The sequence below is a fragment of the Rana temporaria genome, chromosome 2, assembly GCF_905171775.1.
Source record: "Rana temporaria chromosome 2, aRanTem1.1, whole genome shotgun sequence".
Lineage (NCBI taxonomy): Eukaryota > Metazoa > Chordata > Amphibia > Anura > Ranidae > Rana > Rana temporaria.
In genome coordinates this window covers 386,824,354-386,842,187 of record NC_053490.1, presented here as the reverse complement: position 1 = coordinate 386,842,187, position 17,834 = coordinate 386,824,354, and the positions used below count along the sequence as shown (strand labels likewise).

At 43.8% G+C, this 17,834-nt stretch overlaps 1 protein-coding gene across 1 annotated transcript in view; it reads left to right on the top strand.

Annotated features, from left to right (window-relative positions):
* The first annotated feature begins 103 nt into the window (after positions 1-103).
* The window catches only part of CTPS1 (CTP synthase 1), a 45,521-nt gene continuing 27,790 nt past the window's right edge, over positions 104-17,834 (top strand). Inside the window, exons 1-7 of the mRNA XM_040337942.1 lie at positions 104-208; positions 4,066-4,236; positions 9,790-9,960; positions 10,323-10,423; positions 11,993-12,109; positions 13,166-13,249; positions 13,353-13,433. Of these exons, the coding sequence (XP_040193876.1) occupies positions 4,071-4,236; positions 9,790-9,960; positions 10,323-10,423; positions 11,993-12,109; positions 13,166-13,249; positions 13,353-13,433 (720 nt within the window). The 5' untranslated portion in view covers positions 104-208; positions 4,066-4,070. The remainder of the gene's footprint in view (positions 209-4,065; positions 4,237-9,789; positions 9,961-10,322; positions 10,424-11,992; positions 12,110-13,165; positions 13,250-13,352; positions 13,434-17,834) is intronic.

The window sequence follows — 17,834 nt, the reverse complement described above, 5'->3', positions numbered from 1 at the left end:
CCAACTCAGGTATTTACCCGCGCATTTGTTTCCGCTGCGGGTGACAGGCGCTCAGCTCGTTCGGCCTGCACATTCCCGGATGCGAGGCGAGGTGGCGCTCTATGCTTGTACTGTGCTCTCGCTGGTTTTTAGTCTTCCACAGCACGTGGGACCGGTGAGATTCAGCACCGTTAACTAAGGTGGACACTGGCTCGCTGCTGCTTATCCGGTGAGTGTGATACTGGTGGCTAAAGCAAGGCACGAAGGGGCTTATTAGTAATAGAGAGTTTACTGTATAATCTTTACATAGTCCCTGTACACACTGTGCTCCTTTCATCAACACAATGGGGTTGATTTACTAAAACTGGAGAGTGCAAAATCTGGTGCAGCTGTGAATAGTAACCAATCACCTTCCAGGTTTTATTGTAAAAGCTTAATAGAACAAGCTGAAGTTAGAAGCTGATTGGCTACCATGCACAGCTACACCAGATTCTGAGTGCTCCAATCTTGGTAAATCAATTCCTGTGTATTTTAGGGCTCTTTCACACGGAGCCGCTCCGTTAGCCCGTTTGGCTCAGCGGGGATTCCTCCGTTAATCCCCGCTGAGCTGTCGGCGGACAGGGCGGTCCCCGCACACAGTGCAGAGACCGCCCTGTCTCTCCTCCGCTCTCCCCTATGGGGAATCGGATGAATACGGAACGTGTTTCCGTATTCATCCGATCCGTTCCGCCGGACGGAAGAAAAATAGGGTTTTCTTCCGTCCGCAAAAGCGGATCTTTGCGGACGCGGATGGTTGCGGACGTTACCGGATGCATCATCTGCTAACGTCTGCAATCCCATAGGGATACATTACAAGTCCGTAAACGGACTTGTAATAAACGGACCATTTGTCCGTGCGTGTGGAAGGGCCCTTACACAAATGGGAGCCCTTTCTAATGTGAGAACAAAGTGTCTTTAAAAGTGGAGGTTCACCCTAAAACAATTATATAACATTACATCCAGCATACTTCCAACATGTAGAGTATGCTGGGTTTTTTTTTCGCTGTACATACCGTTTTATTGTTGTTTTCCCCTCGGGTTCTGATTCCCGCGGGACTGGGCGTTCCTAATCAGAGGTAGATGATTGACGTCTGGTGAAAAACTTCCCAAGGCGCGTCGCCAGTTTTCCGTAAATAGCCGACCTGCGAGTCGGCTCTATATGGCGCCTGTGCAGTTAGCTCTACACGGCGGGCGCAGGCGCCTTATAAAGCCGTCTCGCAGGTCGGCTATTTACGGAAAACTGGTGATGCGCTTTGGGAAGTTTTTCACCAGACGTCAATCATCTACCTCTGAATAGGAACGCCCAGTCTCGCGGGAATTGGAACACGGAAGCCGGGGGGAAAATAATAAAACGGTATGTACGGCGAAAAAAAAAAAATAACAGCATACTCTCCATGTGGGAAGTATGCTGGATGTAATGTTATATAATTAAGAAGAGAAAAATAAAAAAGTGTTTGCACTAGAAATACCACCTAATAAGGTGTATAATTATTCTATACACATAGGGTGACCATACCCTTAAATTCCTAAAAAACGGTGTACAAAAATAATAATGAATTAAATTTAATTGAATTAATGGTATATGTCCCAGGTTAAGCCAATAATAGCATCACCAGGGAAAGTAATAAAAATATATATAACCCTGTGTGAATATGTGATATTACACTTCAATCATTGGGATAGTATAATATTATAAAAAAACAATCAACAATGTGATAAAACCAGATCACAACAATAATGAAATAATGTGTCTAAATAATTAACCATAATAGTTTCTGTGAATCAGCAAAGGCAGTCCCAAAAACTACATAAGTAGTGAAAAGATGTATAAAAGTCCCAATCCAGCTGAGATTCACTATAATAGATCAGTTAGCAGAGGTAGGAATCCACCACCGATTAGAAACTGAAGTTGGTACGGAAGGAAGCAGGGAAGAGTCCCGGAGATCACACCGACAGAACAGAGGTGAGTAAATACTCTTACCGTATCACCGTGAGTTTTGGGCGTATCGATCCACCATGTATCAGGACAGGCAAAATCCCACGCTTCCAGCAGTATCCTACAGAGTGACCGGACCTCCACTTCTTCCACTCAAAGGATCTTAAAAGATCGCAGGCTCCATCTCCCAATAGGGTACCCAGGAGAAAAAATGAGGGCTCGAGATCGTGAAGTACCGTTTAGGCAGTTTATTAAAAAGATATTTGTAGCCACAGAACACTACATGCATTTTCAATTGCAGCCAAACAGCGTGTACAACACAAACGAAAATAGAGCAAAAATAATGTAATCGTACACCCGTGCTTCCGGGTCACGTACAGTGCAGTGACGTCAGTGCGTAGCTCCGCCCTGACATGTTTCGACGTATAAGTCGTTATCAAAGGGCACTTGTTTTAGGGTGAACCTCCACTTTAACTTTTACAGGAATGTATACATTATTTAGAATGGCTGTTTAGGAATTAGACATGGGGTGGACTGTTCTGATTGGAACCTGTCCTGTTAAACTACTGTATGGTCTCGGCCACAATGCTGCAGCTCAGTTTCAGGGTCTTGGCAATCTTCTTATAGCCTAGGCCAGGGGTGCCCAACCTTTTTGAAGCGTGAGGACCACATAAGTGACTTGGTAACTGGTCGCGGGCCACAATCAGCGGAGGGGGCGGGTGGCAGGTCCATGTCTGCTCTGCATATGCAGATCGGGTTAGATTGGAGGAAGGACACAAGTCGGTTTACATCTGCCATTCAAAAAGAAGGGAAGGGGAACAAAAAAAGCACTCACATTTGCCAACATCCGTAATATTGAATAGGGGAAAAGGTTACTGCTAGGGGCAGTGACAGGGCGGACTTTTAAGGCAAGACGGGAACACAGGATTTAGAAAAATATATATACTTTTAATTACAAAAAAATACAGTAAGATACATAAAAAAACCATATAGAGTATACAATCAATTGCAAAATATCCTTTCGTCTACGCGTTTCGCCTTTTGGCTTCCTCAGGACAAGGTAGGAGAATTTTGACAGTGAGATATTAAATATTTCATTAATCAGAATGATCGTCAGCCATCCATTGCACCGAGGACATTTAAAATCGCAGGCGTACCATCAATATATATGCACCTTATAGAGAGGCTTGTACGGCCAGGCGTAGAGGAGTTCCTCTAAATGACATCAAAAACACGTCTAATCCGTCGACAAGAATGAGATCTAGCAGGTAGCCAGAGCGTCAAGAAAAGCGTCCGGGACCACAGGAGCAGGGGACAGAGCCAGAGTGGAAAATATATCCAGGTTAGGCAGCCACAATGCACCATCCATTCTAGGAAGAACCATAAGGTAAAGGGCCTCTCGGATGAGGAGATGTCACATGTCCCGGGGGGATAGCCTGTTAAATTTTTGGGTGGAACTCCACTTTAAACTGTGTAAGGGGTTTTTCACTGTCAGGGGGGTAAGGATGTGCAACTCTTTTCCACAATCTGTGCTGTCAGCGGGAAAAATAAACTCTTGGAATAGGCATCTTGGTATACAGAGATATGTGAAATTATTTTTCCACACCCACACAGGTTGGACTGGGGTCTTTATTCAACCTTGCCTACTATAGATAAAGACAAGCAGAGGGAGTTTGGAGACCACTACTGTAGACGAAGCAGTGAATGCCCTGGTGGCTGAGTGGAATGGGTACACTCTGGTTTATGCCCAGCGCTTTGAACTCCCACTAGCGGCAGAAGAAAGGGTTAAAAGTGACTGTGTTGCAGCACTGCCAAAGCACTTTGCAGGTACTTCAGCAGCGCTGGCCATTCATTTCAATGGGCAGGGCACTCCCGCACTGCTTAGGAATTTTTTTCCTGGCCTGCTAGCGCACTGTCCCAGTGTGAAAGCACTCAGGCTTTCACACTGGGACTGCAGGGAAGGTGTTTTACAGGCGCTATTTTTAGCGCTAAAATGCCTGAAAAGTGCCCCGTTGTGAAAGGGGTCTTGGGTAAAATAATTCAGGGATTTTACCCTTAAATCCAAAATTAAAATCTTTAACCAACTTTATTTATTTTCCTCATATTCCCAGGCAAAATGAAGTATATCCTGGTGACAGGTGGTGTAATCTCTGGTATTGGAAAGGGAATCATTGCAAGCAGTGTTGGGACAATCCTGAAATCGAGTAACTTGCATGTCACCTCTATCAAGATTGATCCATATATCAACATTGATGCTGGAACTTTTTCTCCTTATGAGCACGGTATGTAGAACAGCTTTTGTGCATGATTGTCAGTCTGACTACAAAACATAACTCTTGTGTTTTAGAATGTTTCCAGATGCTTATCCAAGGGACACACGGGGGTGCGTTCCTTGGATAAGACTGACAGGCGTCTCAGCCAATCAGGTTCACCGATTACCAGTAACCTGATTGGCTGAAGCGTCATCAAGGGTGGGAGAAGACATCGAGGGACGGTAGAAGCAGGATGGCTTACCCCAGAAAGGTAAGTGCCAGGCGGGGGGGAGGGGGCATTTTGCTGGGCACAGTGGCTGCCTTTGATGGGCACAGTGAGGCTGCAATTGTGTTTTATTTATTTTTTTCGTTTGTTTGCACCCCCCCAAAAATTTGGAGCACCAGCCGCCACTGGTGTGTATTCCAAATATTTGTGTGTCGGCTCTTTGATAATTCATTTGTACAGTGATCACCGTTGGAAGGCTCTTCAAAAGGCACAGCGTGATTGCAATTTTTTTCCATGGGAGAAAGCATTATTCCAAATGTTCTCCATGTTGTCTATTTATGCCGGAACCTGCACCAAGACCTACAATTATCTAAAGCAGGGATATGCAATTAGCGGACCTCCAGCTGTTGCAAAACTACAAGTCCCATCATGCCTCTGCCTTTGGGTGTCATTCTTGTGGCTGTCTTGCTATGCCTCATGGGAATTGTAGTTCTGCAACAGCTGGAGGTCCGCTAATTGCGTATCCCCATTCTAAAGGCTCCTAATTGACAGTTAAAATAAGCCTTAATCCACAAGCCTCATAAAGGAAACAAAAACTATTTTCACTTTCCCTGACTGAGCCAAATCCTCCTTCAATTCTGTCTCGCACGCTCCCTCCCAGACATTGTAGCTCACAGTAGAAAAGGATTAGCAACAGAGGCAGTGCTGTCAGTCCAGAAAGCAGTGAACATGACTGGGTTTAGCTGGATGCTTATTGACAAACTACAGGCTTGTGAATCAGCAGTGACCATACTGATGGCTTCGCTCCCAGCAAAATGTTTTCATCCCACATGCCTACATGAGTGGCAACAGTACTGCCACAGGAGCAGTGCAGCATCGTTGCCCCAGATCATCATAGGAAGCTGCATTAGGTGTACTTCACTTGCAGGATCAATAATAGGTATTTGTGGGACTTTGCAGAGGGACTAAAACAAAACTGTAAATGAGAATACAATTATAATTAACCGCCTGCTGACCAGCGCATGACCATGTACGTCGGCACAATGGCGCGGCTGCGTGAATGTGTGTACCTGTACGTCATCTTTAAATAGCGGGCTAGTGGATGCGAGCATGCCTGCGGGTCCCACGGACTCGATTTCTGCCGGTGGCCCATGATCGTGACAAAGAGAGGCAGAACGTGGAAATGCCTATGTAAACAAGTCATTTCCCTGTTCAGCCTAGCAACACGACAGGGATCTTCTGCTCCCAGTGATCTGGAGCAGTGAACTCTGTCATGTTCTAGTGAATATATAAAAGGGGGGGAACCAATGCGCAAAACCACAACTAACCTAGGGTAACCTAACTAATAAAGTGTATAAATAAATAAACAAATATACAGCAGCCACTACATGAAAGTGCTCACGCACCAATCAGCATATAAGAAAGAGGGGGTGTAGTGGCGCTTGCAGTAAATAAATAAAATAGACAAACGCACAGCAAAGTGAATCCATGTAACCACAAATAAACGTAGTAAAAGGGTGAACCCAAATGACAGTACGTACGCTATAATAATAGGCAAAAAAAACGCACAGCAACGTGTGATAATGTCCAAAAAAATGTGCTCCACTCCAAATTCCTCTATAAACTCCTCTCACATCAATGACTATGATGTGAAGGAGGGATTGTGTGAAGATAATGAGATCCAAACAATATTTATGACTCAAAGTCTTGAGTTCATACACAATCATATATGATGAAGCAAAATGTGGATAATTGCATTTGTAAGAGTGAATCCATGCAACCACAAATAAACGTAGTAAAATGGTGAACCCAAATGACAGTACGTGCACTATAAAGTCTGTGCCTAAAAAATATAAATATATAATAAATAAATAAATAATGTTCCAGTTAGGTGCACTAATTAAATGTGCCAAATAAATAATGTTCCAGTAATCAAAGTGTCCCAAAAAAATTCCCATGCAAAAAACAGGATAATTGTATCACAGTGAACGTGGAATAAATAATAAAGTGCTTGATGCAAAAATTCCCAAAAAGTGCAATAGTGCTAGGTTAAAGGATGATGCTGCAATCCAATGCACGATCCATTCCGTGTAGTAGTGCAGAATCAGAAGGTAAATACTAGCCTCTCACCTCATGAAAGGCTAATTAGAGCCTTTAGGTAATATGAAGGTCAGCAGGGGATAGCTCTGGATCCAGGGCAGCCCAGGTAATTTTCATCACATAAGGTCCCAGCCGCTTTCAATAAAGCATAAAGCAAAATTCCATAGTGTAGTAGGTAGGAATAACATTTAATAACACATAGTATCACTTACAGTTAAAATCTTTGAACACCAGCAGCAACAGCAAACGGTTCACAGACAAACGAAATGACAGACAGCTAATCTCCGCTCTCGGCCGCGAGCGGAAATAACGTCACCGACGGCACTTCTCCAAACACCTGACGCGTTGCGTGGCTGAACTACGCCACTTAATCGTTAAGTGGCGTAGTTCAGCCACGCAACGCGTCAGGTGTTTGGAGAAGTGCCGTCGGTGACGTTATTTCCGCTCGCGGCCGAGAGCGGAGATTAGCTGTCTGTCATTTCGTTTGTCTGTGAACCGTTTGCTGTTGCTGCTGGTGTTCAAAGATTTTAACTGTAAGTGATACTATGTGTTATTAAATGTTATTCCTACCTACTACACTATGGAATTTTGCTTTATGCTTTATTGAAAGCGGCTGGGACCTTATGTGATGAAAATTACCTGGGCTGCCCTGGATCCAGAGCTATCCCCTGCTGACCTTCATATTACCTAAAGGCTCTAATTAGCCTTTCATGAGGTGAGAGGCTAGTATTTACCTTCTGATTCTGCACTACTACACGGAATGGATCGTGCATTGGATTGCAGCATCATCCTTTAACCTAGCACTATTGCACTTTTTGGGAATTTTTGCATCAAGCACTTTATTATTTATTCCACGTTCACTGTGATACAATTATCCTGTTTTTTGCATGGGAATTTTTTTGGGACACTTTGATTACTGGAACATTATTTATTTATTTGGCGCATTTAATTAGTGCACCTAACTGGAACATTATTTATTTATTTATTATATATTTATATTTTTTAGGCACTTTATAGTGCACGTACTGTCATTTGGGTTCACCATTTTACTACGTTTATTTGTGGTTGCATGGATTCACTCTTACAAATGCAATTATCCACATTTTGCTTCATCATATATGATTGTGTATGAACTCAAGACTTTGAGTCATAAATATTGTTTGGATCTCATTATCTTCACACAATCCCTCCTTCACATCATAGTCATTGATGTGAGAGGAGTTTATAGAGGAATTTGGAGTGGAACACATTTTTTTGGACATTATCACACGTTGCTGTGCGTTTCTTGTCTATTTTATTCATTTATTTACTGCAAGCGCCACTACACCCCCTCTTTCTTACATGTTCTAGTGAACCCATCCCCCCCTACAGTTAGAACACAGTGAGGGAACACAATTAACCCCTTGATTGCCCCATAGTTGTTAACCCTTTCTCTTCCAGTGCATTTTTATAGCACTGTTCGCTGTATAAATGTCACTGATCCCAAAATAGTGTCAAGTGTCCGATGTGTCCCGCAATGTCGCAGTAATGATAAAAATCGCAGATCGCTGCCATTACTAATAAAAACAAAAAGGAATAATAAAATGCTATAAATCTATCCTCCTATTTTGTAGACGCGATAACTTGCGCAACCCAATTAATATATGCTTATTGCGATTACATTTTTTTCCAAAACTATGTAGAAGAATACAGATCGACCTCAATTGAGGAAGATTTTTTTTTAGATAGATAGATAGATAGATATCTATCTATATCTATGAATTTTTTTTTTGCGATATGTATTATGTAAAAACTCATTTATTTTTCCAAAACTGTCGCTCTTTTTTTTTTTTTTTTGTTTATAGCGCAGAAAATTAAACTGCAGAGGTGATCAAATACCACCAAAAGAAAGCGTTATTTGTGTGGGGAAAAAGATGTAAATTTTGTTTGGGTACAATGTCGCACGACCATGCAATCATCATTAAAAGTAATGCAGTGCCGTATATCGCAAAGAGTGCTCTGGTCAATCCTTCCGTGGCTGAATGGTTAAATTCTGTGGCACACCTTCTTTTTTTTTTTTTTTTTTTTTTTTTAATGGGAGGCCTGCTTTTAAGGGGAAGTTTAACTCTCAATTTTTTTTTTTTTCCCCCTTCCCTGGAAAGTAAAGGCATAATGTGCTAGTATGTATCTTGTACTAGCATATTATGTGACACTTGCCTGCAAACGAAGCCTGCATTGTCCCTGCTGCAGGGCGCATCACCATTTTTTTTTTTTTTCCTTCCTTGGGCCGCGGACTCGGCTGTGTGACTTGCTGGAGCCACGTGACATCACTGCACAGGACCCTGAAGAAATGTCACGGGTGGCCGTTCCTTCAGCGTGCATGTGCCAATGACATCTGCGCAGTATACAGTAAATATCTCCTGAACTGCGCACGTTTAGGAGACATAGGTACTGTAAATAGGTAAGCCTAGAATAAGGCTTACCTATAGGTACAAATACTACTCTTTTAAAGTGGTTATAAACCCATATAAAAATAAAAAACCCTGCAAAGGTATAATGAGCTAGTATGCATCAGTCTGACACACCGCATCATTGATCTCGTTTTAGAGCCTCTGACGTAGGCTATTTACCATGTGATCAGCTGTGTCCAATCACAGCATAAACGGAAAGAACCCTGTATCGGATTTTCCTCCACTTGCGCTGACAGATGCGAGTAGAGGAGAGCCCATCGGTTTCTCTCCTGACGGGTCTGCGCTGATTATCAGCACAGCCCCCCAAGGGTGCCAATCAGTACCCATCAATGCGGCCTTTCATTGTCGCATATCTGTGCCACCTATGTGTGCATATTAGTGCAGCTTATCAGTGCCCATCAGTTAAGGAGAAAACGTATTTACAAAATGTTATAACGGAAAAACTATTTTCTTTCTTCCAAACTTTGTCTTTTTTTTTTTCTTTTTTTTGTGTTTAGCAAAAAATAAAAACCCACGTGGTGATCAAATACCACCAAAAGAAAGCTCTATTTGTGGGAACAAAATGATAAAAATTCTGTTTGGGTGCAGTGTCGCACAACCGCAAATTTGTTTAAAATGCGACAGCACTGAAAGCTGAAAATTGGCCTCGGAAATTCCCTTTTTTTTTTTTTTTTTTTTAATTCTCCATTCTGTCATTTGTTCTTGTTTTGTGTGTGTTTTTTTTTTTTACCGGTGGTTATTTGTTCTTGTCATAGATGTGTAATATCTAGAACACTTTATTAGTTATTACTAAATGTTTGTATTTAGGTGAGGTTTTCGTACTGGATGATGGAGGTGAAGTAGATTTAGATCTTGGCAATTATGAGCGTTTTCTGGATATACGATTAACAAAGGACAACAACCTAACAACTGGAAAGATATATCAGTCTGTTATTAACAAGGAGAGACGAGGAGACTACCTTGGGAAAACTGTACAAGGTGAGGTTTGACCTATACAAGGTTGCTGTGTCTGTAGTGCAGCTGATGCTGTCGGATTTACCAAAACTGATGTACTGAATGGAGTGGCATGTTCTCAAGTCCCAGCCAGTTACCTTCTATAGTCGGCAGCATTGTGACACTGGCATCATTTGAATATACTATTAGACAGTGGGACATCTGAAAGCTATACATCTTGGTAGTGTTCCAAGACATTTTACCTTTTTTTTTTTTTTTTAAAGTGTCCAGGACTTTTACTTATGTTGACACCTATGAATTGCTAGAACAGCATTATGTGTTGATTGAATAAATTGTATATTTAACAATTGAAAAATGTATAATGGTTGGTTATTTGTTGTTTCCAGTTGTCCCTCACATCACAGATGCCATCCAAGAATGGGTAATGCGGCAGGCTTTGATTCCTGTGGATGAAGATGGCATAACCCCCGAAGTCTGTGTCATTGAGGTATACATATCCTATCTGTCATTTCTCTATGGATCAGTTCTGTAGGTTTTATGAGGCATTCTACTTCATCTCTCCATTATTCTTCTTAAACTTTATTCTCAGCTCCAGCCATAACTTTTTTGTTTTTCTTTTGTAATAGAACTAGGAATGTTTAGAACTTTTCATTAACTTTTTTTCTTTAGATGCCCTCTTTATTTGTATTCTTGTTCCACTAGGATTAGGATCACATTTGAACTGGCATCACCAAGGCAGGGAGGCACAGGTTACAGTAAAAGCCTAACCACGTTTTTAACTTTCCTTCATTCCATTGAATTGATATGTTTTGCTGTTTCCATTGGAGATATTTTTCAATAATTTTCCTGTCTTTTTGATCTTGGCCCTAGGGGAATACATGAGGGTCGCTATCCCAACAGGGATGCAGATGACAAAAAATTGAGAGGTGCTGACCTCTTGATTCTCCAAAACTAAAAAAGCAGTTTTGGCTAAAGTTCAGCTTTTGGGGATAATTCAAACTAGTGATGGATGTAGGAGATTATTTAGCACCATGAAATTCTTGATGCTTAAAAGCAGAGGTAAAGTCTGCTGTACACTGTCAATAACATGTAAAATCTTTTTTTTTTTTTTTTTTACATTAAAGCAGTGTTCAGTGTTCCGGACAAAATAAAACCAGTAGCTCCAAATACTGCAGCTGCTGGCTTTTAATAAATGGACACTTGTCTGTCCTGGAGTCCCTCGATTTCTGCACTGGTGCTGATGTTTCCATCAGCTGTCGGGTGCTGCCGCCACCATTGTGGATAAGGGAACCCGGTAGTGTAACCTTTCAGCTTCACGCTGCGCATGCAGTAGGCCCCGCTCCTCTCTCCGGCAGATGGGGGAGGAGGAGGGAGCTCCGCGGTGACGTCATGGGCCACGGCCTGCACTCCTGGAAGTGGGGAAAGGATACCTGTCAAAAGCAGTTATCCTGTCCCCCCTCTCCCCCGAAAGGTGCCAATTGTGGATCCGATGAGCGGAAGTTCCACTTTAGGGTGGAACTCCGCTTTAAGCAAACGACTGATAAATGCTTCAGACATGTATTTGAGCCCATACCTTGTTTTTTGGTACAGGCTGTTCTAAAACTGTCACAGAAGCCAAGGCTGTCTTGAAAATGTCTTGGTGTTTATTTCCTCTATCCCTTCTTCCTTTTTTTTTTTTTTCTGATCAGCAGTATTTGCTGGTTATTAAAAACCATTCTTTGCGTCTTTTTATACTTCAGACCTAGAACTGTAGTCACATTTGATGGATAATTTTAGCAATCTAGCTATAATGATATGCCTAGTTTGCTATCAATAACAGTGCCGTTCCGCAGGTGAAGCTTCACTGCTTTGCTTGCTGGAGATTTACTAAAACTGGTGCAGTTGTGCATAGTAACCAGTCGGCTTGTAATTTTAGTTTGTTAAATTTAAAATAAGCTTTGGTGCACCAGTTTTAGTAAAACTCCCCTTAGTATTCTTATCACAGTTGGAGAAGAGTTGCATGTATTTTTCTTTGAAATTAATGTTTTCCTACTCGACTAATGAACTTTATTTGCAGCTAGGGGGAACAGTGGGAGATATCGAGAGCATGCCATTTGTGGAAGCTTTCCGCCAGTTCCAGTTTAAAGCTAAAAGAGAGAATTTCTGCAATATCCATGTCAGTCTTGTACCTCAGGTAAGAATATATGGCTAATGAGGGTGGTGGAATAAATGTATTCCCTAGTCAGGATGTGCCTTTCAAAACCTGTTGCATAAGCTTCCATCAGCACACATTTCTGCCTTTTCTTTTCAGGTTATCCTTTTTTGATGATTCTTTCCTGTGTATAAAAGAATCCATTTGTGAATGCGTATCTTGTTACAAATGTGGCGATTAATGTGAAGCATAACCAGTTGGCTTTTTTTCTTCCTTATCTGACATTTTAAGACCCTACAGTTTGTAGGGCACGAACTATAGTACAACATTGTTGCATTAAAGTAGGGGGTCTCAAACGGGCGGCCCTCCAGCTGTTGCGAAACTACAAGTCCCAATGAGGCATTGCATGTTTAAAGGGGTTGTAAAGGAAAACATTTTTTTTCCCTAAATGGCTTCCTTTACCTTAGTGCAGTCCTCCTTCACTTACCTTAGCCTTTGATTTTGCTTTTAAATGTCCTTATTCTGAAAAATGCTCACTTCCTGTTCTTCTGTCTGTAACTCCACACAGTAATGCAAGGCTTTCTCCCTGGTGTGGAGAAAGCCTCTTGAAGGGGCGAGCAGGAGTGTCAGGACGCCCACTAACACACAGCTCCTTTTCTCTATGTGCAAAGTAGAGAGTGTCCTGACCCTCCTGCTCGCCCCCTCCCCCCCAAGAGGCTTTCTCCACACCAGGGACAAAGCCTTGCATTACTGCGTGTAGTTACAGACAGAAGAACAGGAAGTGAGGATTTATCAGAAGAAATAAGGACATTTAAAAGCAAAATCGAAGCATGAGGTAAGTGAAGGAGGACTGCAAAGGAAGCTATTTAGGGAATTTTTTTAGACCTAAAAAGCACCTAGCTACATGGGACAAAGTACTACATGTATTCTGTCTCGTGGCATGCAGAACAATGTAAATAAGTTTTATAATGACAATTCTTTAAAGAGGTTCATTGTTGATGCGCTAAGCTGTCTTTTTAACTACTGCGTAGGGCACCTAGCTAGTTTTCATACATCCTATCATACATGCTAAGTGAATAATTCCTTTTGTGTTTGCAGCCCAGTGCTACGGGAGAACAGAAAACAAAGCCCACTCAGAACAGTGTCAGGGAGCTTCGAGGATTGGGGCTTTCTCCAGATCTAGTATGTGGTGACTTCTTTTTTTTTTTTTTTTAGCTTGTTTTTCCTGCTCTTATGAAAGGACTAAATTTGTAACTCTTTGCTTTATTACTAATCTTCCCTGCAGGTTGTATGTAGGTGTACTACACCTTTAGATACCTCTGTAAAGGAGAAGATATCAATGTTCTGTCATGTGGACCCACAGCAGGTTAGTTTTTCTAATGTCTGTATAACCTGATGCTTTTACCAATACAAAGATTACCAAGCAATTCCAAAACGTTTCTCCATTAGTGAACTTTCAAAATAGAAAATCGTGCTACTCACACATGATTAGCTTTTTGTCCTGAGAGTATAACAGAGCCCAACTCCTTTCAGACACGGAAGGTGACAGGCTCTCCTTTGTTCGCTGTGATAAAAGGCTGTTTATGCAATGTAGCACATGTCTCCTCTTGGAGAAGTTGTGTAATGCTGGCAGGTATATAGGCTACAGCATATGAAACTGCTGGAACTCAGTATGTGCCAGTAGCAAACTAGAAGATCTAGTCAAGTGAACTTTACTGTGTGGTATCTTATCGTGAATGCCATTACAGCCCAGTCAGAAAAGAATACTGTTCCAAGGAAACTTGGTGATAGTCTTATTTAAAAAAGAAAGTGTCATACTTGCTTGCCCTGTAAAGTGTTTTTTCACAGAGCAGCCCAGATCCTCTTCTTGGGTCTTTCACTGACGCTCCTGGCCCCTTCCTCCTGCCTAGTGCTCCCACAGCCAATGGCTCTCGCTGCTGTGTCTCAGCCAAACAGAAGGGAGAGTCCCAGACAGCTGAGGCTCTTGTGCAACATTGCTGGATCAAGAAGAGGCTCAGGTAAGAATAAGGAGGGACTGGGAGGGGCTGCTGCTTACTCAAGGTTTTTTATCTTGGCGGTTCTAAAGTTAGAATGGTGTGTGTGTGTGTGTTTCTTTATCGTTACATCACGGGACACAGAGCGGCATTCATTACTATATGGGTTATATGGAGTACCTTCAGGTGTAGACACTGGCAATCTTCAAACAGGAAATGCCCCTCCCTATATAACCCCCTCCCATAGGAGGAGTACCTCAGTTTTTTCGCCAGTGTCTTAGGTGTTAGTCATGGTTTAGCTTGCCTCCGCATCCTTGGGATTAGGTGAGCTACCGGTTCTGTCCAAAAAAGCCTGCGCGCTAAAGTGGTCAGTAACCGGACCCCAAACCCTTGGGGTATAGCCCATAATGCTTTCTTTTTAAGAGAGCTGGACCCTGGGCCCAGAACTTAGAAAACCTTTGGGGCGCCTAATGTTTTCTGTTTGCCAGGGTGCTGTATGGGCCCAGGACAGTGGATCCTTCATGGAAGAAGAAGGTTCCCAGGGCCTGAAGGTCTAGACATCCCCACGGAGATGGGGGAAGATTGGACCTCTTGCTTGGCAAAGTCCTGCGGCATGGAGCAGGTAAGTAAGGGGAAAAACCTGCGGGGCTTGGCTCTTAGCAAGTTTTTTCTGGGAGGTCACAGGGGACATGCCTAAGGTTATGCATTGCATCTGGCAAACCAGTCACATATCATGAAGATAGGATGGCTCTATATGTTATATTTCCCCATAAAAAGTGACCTCCCTGGTAGTGTTGGAAAAGCTGTGAGTGGGGCCTTTTATGTACAAGTGTATGTGTGTGTCAGAGAGCTATGCTTACCTGCAAGCCTCCAGGCGATGCTCTATCCAGTCCTCTCCCTCATGCCTGCAAGGCAGGCAAAACGCTGACCTCCTCGTGTGTTCCAGGCCTGCGGCTGCAGGAACAGAGAGGCCCTTCCTCCCAACCCCCCCCCCCCCCGTCGGCGGGCGCGCGCGCGGTGCGCGTGCACGTGTTATAGACGCATTTGGCGCCGTTTTAGCTGGGGGGGAAGGGCGGGTCAGTGGTTTAAAGGAAGGGGCGGCCCTTCCTTAGATGCCACAGCTCATTCATTTCTCTGGCTTAAGGGAGGAAGGACTGGAGTGAAGCACGGGGCGCTGAGGACACACAGTGGCCAGAAAGAATACTACAGTCTTCAGAAGATTGTGGTTTAGCCTAGGAATAGGCTGGTTTTCTTTTCCATCTCATAGTCTTTTCTTTGGCAATACTACTCAGGGGGATAGAATGTTTTTTCTTGCCTAGATTGAAAAAAAAAAAAAAAAAAAAGAAAAGTTTTCCTTTGAAAAAAAAAAAAAAAGTGTCATCTAGGGTAGAGGAAACATTTTTTATTCCCCAAACAGGTGTTTGGGCATTTAACTATTAAAAATCCCAGGTACCAATAAGTAGCAGGTGTACCTCGGTATTGTACCATGGCATCAAGATCAGAGGGTACAAAAGGTGGGGATTCCCCCGCAGAATCTGAGGTCTCGGATAGAGCTATGCCGCTGCTTTCCCCACAGGGAGCCTTTGGGCCATCGGGGTCTGGGGCTAGAGCTGACGCGAGTCAACCCAACCCTAAGGTGGTCACGGAGGAGGTGTTACTCGCCTCTTTAAATGAGATGCGGAGAAGCATGGGAGAAATGATAGCCGCAGCCATGCGGGGTAGTAAGCGGAATAGATCTCCGTCACCCGTGCGCGGACCCTCGGAAGAGGAGGTCCTTTCCTCTGGGGAATTGGACCTCTTGGACAGAGACCAAGTAGGTTCAGGGATCGAAGATCCGGATACAGAGGAGTCTGGGGCAGTCTCCCTGAGGGAGAGCTGGTGGATTCAGGGCTTGACGGACTTGGTCCATAAGGCATTCAACCTGCCTGTACCAGATCTCCAGGTATCGACGGTTTCAGCTTTGGGCTCACTGAGGGCGCCTCAAAGCAGTGCTGTGTTTCCGATCCATCCTCTATTGGAGGAAGTCTTGTTCCAAGAGTGGAACAAACCAGACAAGGTTTTCTTTCCACCTAAGAAATTTTCTGTCTTATATCCTATGGAAGAAAAGTTTTCCAAGAGATGGGCTTCTCCTGCAGTAGACGCAGCCATCTCATGTGTTAACAAATCGTTAACATGTCCTGTAGAAAACGTACAGGTTTTCAAAGATCCAGTTGATAGACGCTTGGAAGCCCTACTTAAGAACTCCTTCACTTCTGCAGGGGCAGTAGTACAGCCAGCCGTGGCTGCGATTGGAGTCGCTCAAGCTTTATCGGATCAATTTAAGCAAATGCTTGAACTTATTCCTGCCGAGCAGGCAGAAGAATTTTCGGATGTCCCTAAGGCCATATGTTTTACGGTAGACGCAATCAAGGATTCTATCCAACAAGCGTCACGTTTATCATTATCCCTTATCCATATGAGAAGACTCTTATGGTTAAAAAGCTGGGAGGCTGAGCCCCCATGCAAGAAGCTCCTGGCAGGGTTTCCCTTCCATGGAGGACGGCTCTTCGGAGAGGACTTAGATAAATACATTCAGACCATTTCAAGCGGCAAGAGTACTCTCTTGCCAACTAAGAAGAGGGTTCAGGGACCTGCGTTTAAACGACAGTCCTCCCCTGGGCAGGGGCCCTCTAATGCCAAGCAGTATCGACGGCCTCCTGCAAGAACAAACTTCGGCTTCAACAGCAGATCACAAGGACAGGCTGTTAGGGGCAAGAGGCAGTGGTTTCGCAAGCCAGCAAAACCAGCCCCCAAGTCTACCTCATGAAGGGGCGCCCCCACCCACGAAGGTGGGGGGAAGGCTGCGACTCTTTTCGGAGATTTGGGAAGCCAGCATTCCCGACGAGTGGGTACGGTCTTCCGTGGCCACAGGCTACAAGCTAGAATTCCTAAGGTTTCCTCCTCCTCATTTCCAGGAGTCGAGGATTCCAAACGATCTGGAGAAAGGAGCCGCATTAAGGTCGGCTCTAGATCATCTACTTTCCCAGGAAGTAATAGTAGAGGTACCAGTCCTGGAACAGGGGCTGGGTTTCTACTCCAACCTATTCATCATCCTAAAGCCCAATGGAGATGTCAGGCCAATTTTGGACCTAAAGATGGTAAATGCATACTTAAAAGTCCGCTCATTTCGGATGGAATCCGTGCGGTCAGCAGCTGCCACACTCCAAAAAGACGACTTCATGGCGTCCATAGACATAAAGGATGCCTACCTTCATGTTCCAATTTATCAGCCACATCAAAGATATCTACGCTTTATGGTGGCTTCGCGTCATTTCCAATTCGTGGCGCTTCCCTTCGGGTTGGCTACGGCCCCCCGGGTGTTCACGAAGGTTCTAGCTCCAATCCTAGCCAAGCTAAGGATCCAAGGGGTCACGATCCTAGCATACCTGGACGACCTCCTAGTCATAGACCACTCGTCTCCCGGCTTGGAACGAGCAGTGGCCCTCACGGTCCAATACCTCGAGAGGTTCGGCTGGGTCCTAAATCGAGAAAAGTCAGCATTCCAGCCCACAAGGCAGTTGGAATATCTCGGCATGAGATTAGACACGGAACAACAAGGGGTGTTCCTACCTCTGAGGAAGGTCAAAGCCATCAAGGAATTAATCCTACTGGTTCTAAGCAAGAAAGAACCGACTATTCGCCTATGTATGAGATTACTAGGCAAGATGGTGGCTACTTTCGAGGCGGTGCCATACGCCCAGAGCCACACTCGCATCCTGCAGGCAGCCATCCTG